The 15,393-nt window shown below is 34.7% G+C and overlaps 2 protein-coding genes across 5 annotated transcripts in view; one reads left to right on the forward strand and one right to left on the reverse strand.

The window, feature by feature from the left end:
• Positions 1-3,665, forward strand: part of LOC117119184 (fibrocystin-L-like) — a 77,062-nt gene extending 73,397 nt beyond the window's left edge. Inside the window, exons 50-51 of the mRNA XM_033264004.1 lie at positions 656-928; positions 2,792-3,665. Of these exons, the coding sequence (XP_033119895.1) occupies positions 656-928; positions 2,792-2,952 (434 nt within the window). The 3' untranslated portion in view covers positions 2,953-3,665. The remainder of the gene's footprint in view (positions 1-655; positions 929-2,791) is intronic.
• Positions 3,666-7,935: 4,270 nt separating this feature from the next.
• LOC117119163 (condensin complex subunit 1-like) overlaps positions 7,936-15,393 on the reverse strand; it is a 37,586-nt gene continuing 30,128 nt past the window's right edge. For all 4 annotated transcript variants that reach the window (XM_033263974.1, XM_033263976.1, XM_033263973.1 and 1 more), the window contains exons 26-30: positions 14,363-14,538; positions 12,976-13,159; positions 12,146-12,329; positions 10,902-11,123; positions 7,936-10,392 (exon numbers count right to left, since the gene is read on the reverse strand). In XM_033263974.1, the coding sequence (XP_033119865.1) occupies positions 10,241-10,392; positions 10,902-11,123; positions 12,146-12,329; positions 12,976-13,159; positions 14,363-14,538 (918 nt within the window). In that variant the 3' untranslated portion in view covers positions 7,936-10,240. The remainder of the gene's footprint in view (positions 10,393-10,901; positions 11,124-12,145; positions 12,330-12,975; positions 13,160-14,362; positions 14,539-15,393) is intronic.

Here is a 15,393-nt window from a genome sequence, read left to right on the forward strand (position 1 = left end):
TTGTTGTTATCATCATTATTATTATTATTATTATTATTATTATTATTATTATTATTTTATTTTATATTTAAACAATTATATTCATTCATAATTAATCGATATATACATGACGTCTCTTATAAAATTCAGATGTATATTTTATTTCTTGTTTCCAGATATGTACAAGCTATGTGTCTGTGGTTTGGTGGGCCAGTTTGAGTGCTCTCTTTGCCACAGTCAGACGTACTGTTGTCCTAACTGCCAGTCTTCTGATTGGCCGAGCCACATTAAATTGTGTAGTGGAATGCGCAAAAATGAAGATAACCAATGCGACTAATATATCCATACCAGTTAAAAATGTGCACAAAAACTTTTAGCCTTTCATAGATGTTAACCATCACAACGTATCGCTAATACATTATTATATCCATAGAGCACTTATCAAGCATGCTTGTAGGTCTGTCTCTTATACACATCTTATATATACGTTTCACACACGCGGCGAATAGTCGAGAGAGCCGCATTTTAGAAAATTTATGGTAATTTTAGAATGCAAAGACTTGTAGCCAGCTTGATAAATTGATTAGTTTAATAACATCAGAAAACCTACCTGATAAACGTATCATTATTTAACCATTTTGTAATTGTGAATAAATTATGTTTTGTGTGTTGCTAGTATTGGAAGACCGTGCCAACATGTATGTTATGCTCTTCAGTCCTGATAACAATAACTTCACAAAAGTCGGTGTACTGTCAGCAAACTTAGTTGGAACCCTCGGTGATTTACGTAAAGACATTAAAAAAGAACTAGGCTACAAGCTTCCGGAACAACCGTTCGCTCTGCTGAATGAGAGTTTGCAAGACATCGACGGCGCATGTGAGAAGAGGAAGAAAGTCCATGAGACATATGCGTCCGATAGTGTTCTTATTCGCTGCATTGCAGGAAGCGGTAAGGAAAATTGTGGGATTATGCAAGTGATGTTTAATAATGATATTATCTCAAACAATAAATAAATAATCTAATCTGGATCCCCTTCCTAGAGCATTCACTAAGAAGTATCTGAATATTTGTCTGCCCACCATTATACAAACATAAATCACTCTTTGACTTCTGGCATTTTTCCAACATGATTTAAGTTTGCCAATGTGACACCTGTTCTTAAAAGACAGGGACTGGACACTGAGTTACTTTCAAATTTTAGACCAATTTCTAATCTACCCTTCTTGAGCAAGCTTTTGGGAAGAGTTGTCGCCTTTCAGGTTTAAACTCATATCCATCAACACAACCTCTTAGCTGAGAAGCAATCTGCCCGTCGCCCTTGCCATAGTGTTGAGACAGCTCTACTTGGCGTTGAAAAAAAAATGTCACGTCAGCTCTTCACAAATGAGATTAGGTTCTTGCTTTACTTGATTTTTCATAAGCATTCGATAGAATAGAACATTTTAAACTTCTTAGGCTTCTTAAGTTCCAGTTTGGGCTCAGTGGAAGCGCCTATTATTGATTAAAAATCATAAATGACCGAACGTAAATATTCAGTTGTTATTCTGGGTGTGTCATCGCATGAAATGAACCGCTATCGTTTGTCATATTCACACTTCTCTGGAAAAAATTGTCAAAACTCAGGGATTCATGGTCATTCTTTATGCAGACGATGTACAGTAATACTACCAGTTTAAACCATCTGACAGATCGCTTGAAGTAACAAAGTTTTCTTCTTGTTTTCTTGATGTTCAATCTTGGGTCGTAGCTAACAATCTTCTACTGAACGAGACAAAGACCGAGATAATCCATGTTGTTTCCAAATTTTAAACCCCCCAATAAGCTCTGTTATCATTGGTATCAATGCAGAAGTAATTAACTTGTGTTCTGTATTCGATTCATCAATGCAATTTAAGCAGCACATTAAAAACGTAGAACATGATTTTCAGGAATCAGTTAAATAGGCAGCATTAGAAAGAACACTTAGACTGGTACATGCTTTTATTACCTCACGTCTGGATTGATGTATTAATCTTTTGTATGAATTACCTAGGTCGGAAATTACTAAACTAGAGCGGATACAGAACACGATTGCTCGCATTGTAACGTGCAGTAAACCATTTCCTCACATAACCCCAATACTCAATCCTGGCTGCCCATTGAGAAGAGGCTTACCTTCAAGATTCTTCTCACCACTTTCAAAGCTCTTCAATCAAAACTTCTGTTCACATCACACAACTGGTCAACCATCAACGCTCAATTCTTAGGTCGTCTTCGCAACTCAGACTGGAAACTCAGATACTTTAGAACACGCAACCTCTGGCGATATAAAATCCTGCGCAACAGTTTCTTCCCTCAAATGTGCTTTGAAAACCATCATTCTCTTTGGAGCACTTTAATTATTTTTTTTCTGATGTTTGTTTTTGATTTTAGATTTTTGAGCTAGCTAACCACACCATTATGGCACGCTTTGAAATAATGTACCTTAAATTGTCGGTGGTGATGGTTTTAACTTTCCATGGCTGTCTTTGTTACTTTTAGGTTGTTTCTTGTTTTAGTTATTTTTTCTCTATTTTTGTTTATGTTAAGCGCATAAAAGCTCTGGCATTATGCGGTTTAAACATGTAAAATTATTCTTATTCGTATTCTTATTATTATATTATTATTATTATTGTTGTTGTTGTTATCATCATTATTATTATTATTATTATTATTATTATTATTATTATTATTTTATTTTATATTTAAACAATTATATTCATTCATAATTAATCGATATATACATGACGTCTCTTATAAAATTCAGATGTATATTTTATTTCTTGTTTCCAGATATGTACAAGCTATGTGTCTGTGGTTTGGTGGGCCAGTTTGAGTGCTCTCTTTGCCACAGTCAGACGTACTGTTGTCCTAACTGCCAGTCTTCTGATTGGCCGAGCCACATTAAATTGTGTAGTGGAATGCGCAAAAATGAAGATAACCAATGCGACTAATATATCCATACCAGTTAAAAATGTGCACAAAAACTTTTAGCCTTTCATAGATGTTAACCATCACAACGTATCGCTAATACATTATTATATCCATAGAGCACTTATCAAGCATGCTTGTAGGTCGTGCACAGGTCGTTTCCATTTTTAATTTGATTATTAGGTTGTATTGTTTTCTTCCTTTAGGAGCATTCCATTATTTGCTAACAATGTAGATAATATAACATTTGAACACATTTCCTATTAAAATATGTTATTTGTAGGCTAAGATTTAGTACAATTTTGTTAAGATACAAATATTTCTATTTTTTTTTATTTGAATAAATAAATAATTGATAACGGACTTAATTATTCGTTCACTAATCTGAAATTGCAAGGAAAAAGTAGAGGTTGAATAAAGCAAGGTAGTTGACATAAACATAATGTTCAATCACTTGCACATTAGAAATATATAAAAACGAGACCCCCGATGAATATTCACATCAGAAATGTATAAAAACGAGACCCCCGATGAATATTCACATGGGTCTAACATTCTTTTTTGAACATTGTGACTTCCATATATTATTTTAATGGATGACATGAAAATGTAATGGAAAATAATTCACTTTGGAATTTGATCACAATATAAAAAAAAAATAAAATGCTTTAAAATCTGCAGCCAGTAGCATTTGTTTACTAATCTGAAATTGCAAGGAAAAAGTAGAGGTTGAATAAGCAAGGTAGTTGACATAAACATAATGTTCAATCACTTGCACATTAGAAATATATAAAAACTAGACCCCCGATGAATATTCACATCAGAAATGTATAAAAACGAGACCCCGATGAATATTCACATGGGTCTAACATTCTTTTTTGAACATTGTGACTTCTATATATTATTTTAATGGATGACATGAAAAGGTAATGGAAAATAATTCACTTTGGAATTTGATTACAATATAAAAAAAAAATAAAATGCTTTAAAATCTGCAGCCAGTAGCATTCGTTTACTATTCTGAAATTGCAAGGAAAAAGTAGAGGTTGAATAAGCAAGGTAGTTGACATAGACATAATGTTCAATCACTTGCACATTAGAAATATATAAAAACGAGACCCCCGATGAATATTCACATCAGAAATATATAAAAACGAGACCCCCGATGAATATTCACATGGGTCTAACATTCTTTTTTGAACATTGTGACTTCTATATATTATTTTAATGGATGACATGAAAATGTAATGGAAAATAATTCACTTTGGAATTTGATTACAATATAAAAAAAAATAAAATGCTTTAAAATCTGCAGCCAGTAGCATTCGTTTACTAATCTGAAATTGCAAGGAAAAAGTAGAGGTTGAATAAGCAAGGTAGTTGACATAAACATAATGATCAATCACTTGCACATTAGAAATATATAAAAACTAGACCCCCGATGAATATTCACATCAGAAATGTATAAAAACGAGACCCCCGATGAATATTCACATGGGTCTAACATTCTTTTTTGAACATTGTGACTTCTATATATTATTTTAATGGATGACATGAAAATGTAATGGAAAATAATTCACTTTGGAATTTGATTACAATATAAAAAATAAATAAAATGCTTTAAAATCTGCAGCCAGTAGCATTCGTTTACTAATCTGAAATTGCAAGGAAAAGTAGAGGTTGAATAAGCAAGGTAGTTGACATAGACATAATGTTTAATCACTTGCACATTAGAAATATATAAAAACTAGACCCCCGATGAATATTCACATCAGAAATATATAAAAACGAGACCCCGATGAATATTCACATGGGTCTAACATTCTTTTTTGAACATTGTGACTTCTACAGGGCCGGCGGAACGTTTTTCAAAGTGGGGGGGGGGGGGGGGCCACTTATAAGCAGGCGCGTAACAGGAGTCTTGGGTGAGTAGTTGCATGCGTAATTTTTTTTCCATGAATCGATAAATCCCAAAAAGAAATTTTAATTCCTAGATGGCGGGAATTGAGCTTTCCCGACATTTGAAGTGTGTTTTAATGAATTTTATGTTCTTCAAAATTCTAATTTTCTAATAGCAAAAAAAAAAAAAAACAGCTCACGGTCCTGAAACTGTCTCTTATACACATCTAGATGTGTATAAGAGACAGGGTTCAGAATAGGTATTGCACAAGGGAGGGGTCAGGACCCATGATCCCCTCCTCCCAGATCCGCCAATGTGAATTGCGAGAAAATGTAACTCGGTCGGGTACTGGATAAACATTCTCTTTCCCATCCTTCTCCTTCTTCCCTTTCTTCTTTTTTTGCATTTCCGATCATACAAAGTTCTCCAGACATTATATATTTTTCGCCAAAAAGTGGGGGGGGGGGCCGGGCCCCGGTTCCGCCGCCCATGTTCTATATATTAATTTAATGGATGACATGAAAATGTAATGGAAAATAATTAACTTTGGAATTTGATTACAATGTAAAAAAAATAAAATGCTTTAAAATCTGCAGCCATTAGCATAAAACATATTATCTGTATATTGCTGCAATTTCTTAGTAGAACACGACGATTATATATGGCTACTCTGTTACCTTGATTGCGTATGTAACCACCATTATATGAAAATAAAGTGCTTTTAACACCAACAGTGTTGATAATTATGTTATTGCATTGTCACTCACCGTTTTAACAAATACGATGTCATCATTCAGGTTTTGTTTAGAGTTTGTCTTAATGACCACAGAGAATCTTTGTGTCATGAAGCGACTCGTTTGGACAGAGTGGTGTCGCGATTATATAGGTCAGTATGATTTTAGAAACTCTACAATAAGCATTCCAGTGTATAGGAATGCCAAATTTAGGAGAAAATGACATTCCATTTGTCCTTCTAGCTCATCTTGCTACAAGTGTTACTGTTTGGCATTTCTTCGATGGCGAACAACAGTCATCTTGGATCCAATGTAACAATGTCAGCATCTAGTACAGCAAACTTTAGAGGAAATAACATCCTATTTGTCCTTGTAGCTTATAGAACCCAATATATATAATGCATTTTTTGCGGTTTTTCAAGATGGCGGACTGCAGCCATCTTGAATTTTATAGGCCAGAATAATTTTTAAACGTTACATTAACCATTCCACTATTATTGGTAAAGCCAAATACAGTGCCAAGACACCAAATCCTCATCTAGAGCCAGAAACACGATTTTATGATTTTCAAGATGGTGTTTTGTTCCCGATATTTTTCAGAGGTACATAGCAGCTAATTTTCTTCTGATATGGTTCCATATGCAAACTTCATCGAGGAAAAAAAAAGGAGGAAATGGTCACGGAAGCCCTAAAAATGACTTTGCTAATATTCCCGAATGTAAAATAAGGCCTACGTGCCGGGGCCAGGGGAATTGAACCTGGAAATTCGTCCATACACTTCGGAAAATAAAGGCCGTTTTCTGCGCAGATTTTGTGGCGGCTCTAGGATATCATTTTCTGGGGGCGGGGGCTGAGCTGTCTGACAGGGGGACTTGGGCTGGTAGGCACGAGCTGGGATAAGGGTTTGAGAGGGTGTTCCCCCTCCCAAATGAGAATTTTTTAAGAATAGGAACTACTGAATGGCCAGAAATGACTCTCTGATTGTGACAGACATGTGTTGGTTTGGCGTGGGCCTTATTTTTATATTTTTTAGTCCGACTGCCCGGCGGCTCAAGCTGTCCAATGGGAGGGGGTGGCTTTGATCTGTGCAGTAGGGGAGGGGGTCTGTCCAGTAGGGGAGGGGGTGGCTTAAGCCCCTACTGATGGAAATAATATCGCACAGACTACATGGATCCCTGAGTGAGCGGGGTCATGAGAAGAGAATGGGGTGAGGGTGGAGGGAGTCTTAGGTTCTCCTTCAGAACGTTTTGTTTTCTAGATGCTTAGAACACTTACGTGCATTATGTGTGTTTCCCCCATTTAATTATGGACAATTAATAATTTCAATGATGAAGATGATGATGATGACAATGTGAAGATGATGATGAGGAGGAGGGGGGAGTACCGTAGCTAGGTGATGACAGGCAAACGTGGAAAGTTTAATCTAATACAGTAATTTTAGTTAATAATATGGTTCTAAAACTCATCTTTATGACCACAACTTTCAAATTGCAACTTCTTATTGGAAAAATGATGCATTTCTTTCAATAACCGTACTCTGACAATAACAAAATGATACAGTATTATTGTACCGCCACCAGCTCAGAAATTAAATTGATTGTTTGATTTCCAATATTGCAATGTTTAGTTAACATAATGCTTTAGTGGACGGATATAATTCGTAACACTATTTCATATCTAAAAATTGTTTGGAGTAGGCCTATATATGATCACTTCCCATGACAGAATACATCCACAGGGTGCCCCTAAGCTAAAATCTCAAAATTGGATAAATTGTGTTTTTCCGAATCACGACAGACTGCTAGTAGATTAGACCTACTGTTTAATATATACATTTAAGATTTTATTTTTAAATCACAGAAAATCACAAATTTATATTCAATACATTATCGACTGTCTTGGAAATGTGGACCTTATCACATTTTGTTGGGTGCGTTATGCACACCCTTCACCTACTGGAAACTTTACATTTTACTTGCCAATTAATACAGCGTATTATAGGCTTATTTCTCAATATTTTTCCACTTCCACCAACGCTGTTTGATTTGAAATTCACATACCATTCATGTCGTTGCTCTTCTTCCAATTCCAATTCCGTATTCATTTGCAGTCTCTCAGTGCTCGATGGTCATTTTTGAATTTCAGATGTACTGTATCGAAGTGTGTTCGTAAGTTTTAAGCTCTAGGTTAGTACCATTAGGCTACCTACTTCATTAAAGACCTGTTGTTGGTTTTCTCTATAAGAGTGTCATTTCCGGTCATCTAGAAATACAATATAGGCCAACCCCAACCATGGTGGGCTGAAGTGAACCTGGACTCCCGGTTTTAAGCTGGTAAAGTAAAGTACTGTAAATACGTACATCAAAGACAATTAGCTTTTAAAGTTTTATTTCCAATGGTACATCACAGATTGAAGTAGGTAAATTAACGTAAAAAATTAAAAACAAGGTTTCAAAATTAATTTACTAATTTACATCACACATATTAATTAGGTCTGTATGGTTCCTAATAAAAGATCATGAGAAATTTGTTGCCGCGTCATTTTGACTATAAGGGTGATGTGATGATGATGAATTTTACTATACAACAGTGCCACTTCAGGCCACCTAGAGACTAATATTTTCTAAAATTTCCGCAGACCCAACCATGGTTGGGGTGAGGTCTCACAGAATACCCCTCCCCAAGAACATTTAAAACGGGTGTTCCAATTAACATGTTTTATTTAAAACTTCCCTGTAAAAATAATGGTACAAGTATGGTTCAATAATTTAAAAGTTTTCTCAATTTAAAACTTTTCCAGACATGCTCCAACTAACTAAATGCTAGAGTTCATGGCCAACAATCACCAACCTCGTGTGCATTCCAAACAAATTTAACCACTCAGGCTAAAATCTATAGCTAAGGTATAAAGTTAAGTATTGTAAGTGCATTTTTAAACATACTGTAATTGGGCGAGAATTGAGTTTGTCCTGCTTTAGAAACAAACCGATTTCCTAATCCTAATGATTACATAAAAAAAAACCAGCATTTATACAACAGGCAAAACCTGTTTCAGTTTATTGAGACATAACACTGCAATATTTCACAATATAAGAACACATACAGGATTTATCAAGACAGATTAAAATGAATAAGTATATTAGCCACTACAGTAGTTGAAAATACAACATTGATTTAGGACTTGCATGTAAATACCCATTAAAGAACTTGAGATTAAGGTTTACAAAAGTATTGTGTTAATTTTGTATATACTTTATTTCGCTCAACATCCTGCCTTTACTGTACTCTCACCCTCCCTTATTTAAGTTATTGCAATATTGTTTGGTAAAATACTTATCAGTCGAACACTAGCAGCTTATTCCAAAAACAGACAAAAAAAAAACCAGTTCGTAAATAAATCCACCACGAATTTGTAATTTTTTCATCCGAATTCTTACTTCCAAAATTAAGCCACTAGAACTATTCCCCCGCAGATAAAAATCTTCTTTTCAACACATTATATATTTACCAAAAGTTTGGAATAACTTACCACCAAATATTAAGCAATCTGTATCCAAGAAAAACTTTTCTAAAATATTCAAATATCACCTTTTACTGTATCAAAATATTTAATTTTATTTAATAAATGTACACATTTGTTCTCCTAAAAATTACAATCAGCTTTTTGTCTTTATGTGTGTAATCATTTTGTTTCTGTGTACCCCATGTTTTGTTACGCAAGCGTTCCTGTGTTTTGGGCATTCCTGTACACAAGCTTTTGCCTTTTTGGAAATAGTGTACTGTATATTCATTTGTCTACTTTTTTTTCTACACATTGGTGTATTATAGACATTAAAGGAAATAAATGTTCCTGTGACTGAGTAAATAAAAAGAAGCCTGTACACAATAGGATCAGTAAATACACAATGAAATACACTACAGTACAAATATCCTTTTTATTATCTGTCTGTAGTTATAAAGTACACTAAATACTGTACAGTTAAACCTCTCTTTGCAACCACCTTTCTTAGTCACCACTTGCCAAAAGCCTGTTTATTTTCTTCATTCAATTACTGCATTTAATACCTCTCCTAAGCACACACCTCTAGTATGAACTCACCTTTCGTAAGGGGCCGCAGCCACTTTTTGGCATGATAATTTAAATTAATTATCTGTGGTATTTTACCTCTGGTACACAACCATCCCGGAGCGTAAAGAATTCATTTTTTTTCAACGGACTTTACTTGGAGGTGGTAACAAATGCTTATTAAAATACTGGTACAATAATAATTATTACATATTATTTTTGTAATGAATATTTTTACCTGAGGCATGACATCCCAATAAGTTGGATCTCATACGGTGTTTACACTTGTAAGGAATCACCTCTCATAAGCAACCACTTTTCTCTGGACCCTAGAGAGGTTCAACTGTATTAAGGGACGCACACATACTAATTAAATTTAATCCCAGAGCAAGCCGGCTGCCATTAATGATGAATAACCTAATACAGGATTTCGTAATCAAGCTATACATTCGAAAATGTTTAATTTACATCCAAATGCATCTAAATCATAATTACAGAACATTTATATTATCGTAATGTCAACACTCCATAGTATAATTGTATATTTAATGCTATAAAAAAAAATTACGATTTCATTGTTTAAAGCTACTACGATTTCATTGTGTAATTTATTACAATCTGCTGGAAGACCCTCTAGCACCATCTGGCGTTGATAGGAGTTTTCGTTTGCCTTTCTTATATCCTGACGCTGTGGTAGGACCTCTGTTAGGTGCAGAATTCTCTGTTTCACTTCCAGTACTCTCATCAAGGCCAAACCTTGGCACTGAAATATAAAGACAGATGTTAGCAGTATGTATCAACATATCTACACAAATTAAAAAAGACGTATGGATACTGGTACTGGTACAAATAGCCGTCTTTTCAAAGACATTTGACAGACATTGACTTAAGGTGGTCATTAGAAAGATACTGCTTTTAAAACTAAATAAATTGAAGCGAACCAACAGCAACATTGTCATTATCATAAAGGAGAACAGTATAATATATATTAATAACAGATTATTAATATATTATGGAATTCCAGCAACATCATTACTAACCTTCCTTTTTTTGGCAGTTTTTGTTGAATGTTTTTTGTATTTAAAAGCAGCCAACTATGTGTTTTATATACTATAATACTCATGTAACAGGTGGACAACTCCAAAAATACATTTGCTTGTGTTTGCATTAACAGTCACTTAAAATAAGCATGTTTTCTCAAATACAGTATTTGTTTAAATTCATATAAATAAAATGACATGGTAAATAGAATATAAAGATTGCTTATAATACCTTTTGTCAGCATCGACTGAAGGACCTCTTCTTCGTCACTATCCTCATCACTGGATAGGATTACACCTTTCGGTTTTCTGATTCTTGTCTTCCTCACACTGCGTCCTGGGTTACAATTCGCAGGATCAACGGCCGTTTCTCTTAGTGGCATGGTGTTTTCATCGTCCTCAGAATCACTATCCTTCTGTTGCCTGCGTCTTCCTCTGCGGGTGGTTCTTTTAACTTTTGTATACATGCAAAACAAAAAGTTTGTAAAGTTACAACTTTTTACAGCACATTTCAAAAGAACTTACATAGGATGTTATTTATTATTAGTATTTTTTGAATAATTAGTGCAACATTTATCCATGATGATTCAAGTAGGAAAAAAATGAAATGCAGCAAGCATGGTAAAAAGTACAATAATACTGTGCAATTAGTATTTTAAGAATTTACAAACAGAATTGTGACAGTACAAGAATAACTCACGAAAAGACCGCCTTACGGGCGGCTTTTCTTGAGTCTGTGAGATTCAGATCATTGCAGGAAGGGGTGAACTCCTGTATAAATGGAGTAAGTTTATATGATGTCCAGACGTCGACGACCATCACACCTGGCTCTGCCCCGGAGTATCATTTAAATAATAATTCAATGAAGCCAGTCTGTCAAATACTGTGATGGATGTAGACATTCCTTACTCATCATGTATTGACTTACAATAATGGACATAAATATAAACTCAAAATATGCCAATAATGGCAAGACATTTAAAAGAATGGTGCTCCGATATTACTTTCACAGCTGTGCACGCGTCTGGACGGTAAATCGTTACAAACACTTTGTCAATAGTGGTAAGAATTTGGATGAATGGTTTTGCTTCTTGCGCTAAAGACCCCAGTTCAAACCCAGCTAGTGTCTTTTTTATACTGCTCAGGTTTTTGAGTAACCTGGTGGAGTGTGGCGGCAGAGGCAACAACAACGTTAGAAAGTTTAACAAGGGTGTTTATACAGCAGCAGTAATAATAATATAGTAAGTTACAAGAGTGTAAACTATTAAAGTATACAGTTTAATTACAATCATAAGTTTAAACAGTCCTGGAAATTGTAGCATATTGCTGGCTATACATTAACATTCTTGGTGCATTGCTCACTGCAATCCGTAACTTCTCTTGATTAAGACATAAATAGCAGGTTAAAACTGCTTATTCCAGTCTACTATAGTGTGTAATGTCTAAAATTAAACAACAATTATTCAACATGCTTACCGGTAGACTTAGCAGTGGATTTAGCGGTTCTCCTCTGACGAGAGGCAGCTGGGGTACTTTGGTTCTGTGACCCACCTCTCTTCAGCTTAGAAGCTGCTTTGGTTGCTTTAGCAACAATTTCATCATCCTCTACTCCTTTTGTGTGACATCGTGTAATTCTTTCCTCAAAATCTTCTACAAACACCTGAAGTAGCAATAATTTAATAAATTGTAACTAAAAAAAATATAAATTATTAAAAATATTAATACAGTATTATTAACAATAATTATAATATAATAAATATAACAATAACAATATATAACTATACAAATAATAACTAGACTTACTATGTAAGAAAACAGAAAAAAGAGCTTTTCTCATTGATATTGAGAATGAGAATATAGAAGTATAATGGAAAAAGTCATTAAAAAAAAGTGAAATTACAGTATAATAAAAAAAATCATAAGAAAAATGGGGAAAAAAGTTTTTGTTTAACCTTGCTAACAGACATACAGTGATGAATACATAACCTCTTTGGTGCATAGAGAATGCATACCTCCGCTTTGTGCCTCAACAAAGAACAATACACAGGCATATAATTATGGACTATCTCTTTACATTCTATTATGCTAAGGGTAAACTAATTAAAATTCAATGACCTTGTCTTTGACCTTTACTTCTCTTAAATTATCATGTAACATTCCACTATTAATATGAAGATCTATTCCTTCATTTCTTCCACCTAATCTTGAAAACAGACACAACAACTGTGAATACATATCCTTTCAATAAAGGAAGGCCTCATTTCATACACCATAGAAACAAAAACTAAGCACAAGTTTATATTTACCTTAAGTTCTGGCTTGGTTAACTTCTTAGCTTTTGTCAGGATCGTCTGGAAACAACTGAACACCTCAACGTCTGCCAACTTATCAGAGAAACATGCAAAGTTCTCTACCAATCGCTTGACCCCCTTCTCACTGTAATTCAGCATTGAGAGACAGTAAGAAAGGTCTCTCACCTGCACAGGAGTTCTACGTAATTAGGACAACATGAATTGTATGTTAAATATAATAATTACAGCAGGAACAAATGGGTCATTCCGGCTCAAGTCAACTGCCATTCTCATGTGATACCAAAAAGCACAATGCTTCAGGGAATTTTGGGGGGGACATACAGTATAACGTTGTAATAAAATATCCTACCCAAATTTGAATGGTATTTCTTGTAAGAGGGGCCAAATTTCAGTCTATGTAGCAATATCCAACTTTTTGTCTTTGTTATTCCAGGATATATTGCTTTGTAAATACAGTACAAAGTTAAAGGAGCCATAACCGGCATAAATTAAAAACCGCTTGGAAATTGGAGCAGAAATTTTGTTTAGAATTTTTTAAAGGAAATTGCAAGTTGGGGGGGGGGGGAAGGGATGGCTGATTTGAGCTGGAATTACCCAACTGTCTGAATATAAAAAATAATATTGTAAAATTACTCAATAGAAAAATACGTATATATCATGAAATTTCGGTAAACAGCGCTACATAAATATTTGTATAAATATGCGTATCATAGGGTCATACCAAACATACCCTTACATGGAATTTGATTTACTCAGTGTAACTCAATGCTTTAAACTTTTGTGGATTATTTCAAGTGGTGTTCTTCTGGTGGTGATTAGGCAGCAGACAGGGAGACAATCCCATCTCTTTTCTGAAAAGCGTACTGTTCGTTAACATGCACATACGCTCTATTGCACACAGGAACTATGGCTTAAATGTATCTACCAAAAGAGAGTGCACTTTTTTAATACTTGCATTTCAGCCCTCCAGCTAAAACACAAAGAGCGGAGCAAATGACATTTCAGTAAACACACACAGTGCTACCACCATGTTAGCTGGCTGAGCTATGCTGCTACTTGTGGACGGCGGTTTGGCGCAGCGATTTCCATTCAGGTTGTGAACCTCGTTGTCAAGGGTTCGAATCATACGCTGGCCATGCTTAGTTACCCTAGCTTACACTATTGACGAGCCATAAAGTTGCTCTCGCTATGTTTTAGACCTAGGTTTGAGTATTTCATAGATTATAAAATTAAATAAATAAATATGATTATAAATATTGTGGCCACCTCTCATCAATATGAATGGTAACATCAGGCGTGATATACCTATACAAAAAAAAAAGAAAAAAAATAGGGTAACTATACCTTTCCAACAGATAAAACCATTGGGTAAGGAACTAACCTGGTAGCTCGGAACCGATGGCAGAGTTTCTCAACTAATGACTCTGACTGTCGTTCTTTCTGGATAAATGTGAATAGGTACTTCATGATTGTTCGGAAGTCCTCTTCAGGCAAACCACAATCTGGATCAGAGAGCCGGCTGATAATGTCTGGCATTACATTGTATACAGCATTACCCTATAGAATGCAAGAAAAAATATTTATTTGAATAAATGCCCACAGGCATTTATTATTGAGATTTTGATGGGGCGCTTAAATATGAGAGAGAGGCATTTATTTGAAGGAGGTGGTTTTTTTTTGGGTGTAAAATGATGGATGTACAGTACTCAAATAAACACACCATAATTTCATTGTATATGTGGAACTAAAACATATATACCTGTATATAAAAATATATTTATGTAATCATAAAGACTTATTCATCCCAACCCGGTTAAAGAAATGTAATTTTAATGTAGTAGACCATTATTAGAATGTGTTGAGAATGATGTTGCTTATATTGTTTAATCATTTAGAGGTGCGTTTATTCAAGGGAAAAACAAATGCCTTGTGGCGTGTATTCGAGGGAGGTGTTTATTCCAAATGAAGTTCTAGAGGGGGTGTTTTTTTAAAATAAATACGGTAAATTAAATAAAAAGAAAAGGTGATAAAACAATTTATATACTGAAATGTTTTAAAAATACTCAGCAAAGCAGACTTAGGTCAGGTACACACAAGAGGCCTAGTATCCAGATCGGAAGCTAACCTTTAGCAACGATTAGCAAGCACTATTGATTAGCAATTTGAGCGCGTTATTATCATTAATCAATCACATGTACGCATTTTCAATTTCCAGTTTCCTATGGGTCAATGATCTGATCATCATCTTCTTGGTATCCGGATTGAAGATTTTATTGTATGAACGCACAGGTGATCGCGTATGTTTGTAATCCGGATCCTGCTAACTGTTAGCTACCGTGTCTGAAAATAGCCTATAAGTCTCTTTCATTACACATACACAAATTAAGCTAATAACTTCAGTAACATGATAAA

Source organism: Anneissia japonica, unplaced genomic scaffold, assembly GCF_011630105.1.
Source record: "Anneissia japonica isolate Jap-2015-1 unplaced genomic scaffold, ASM1163010v1 scaffold287863_len737641_cov155, whole genome shotgun sequence".
Classification (NCBI taxonomy): Eukaryota; Metazoa; Echinodermata; class Crinoidea; order Comatulida; family Comatulidae; genus Anneissia; species Anneissia japonica.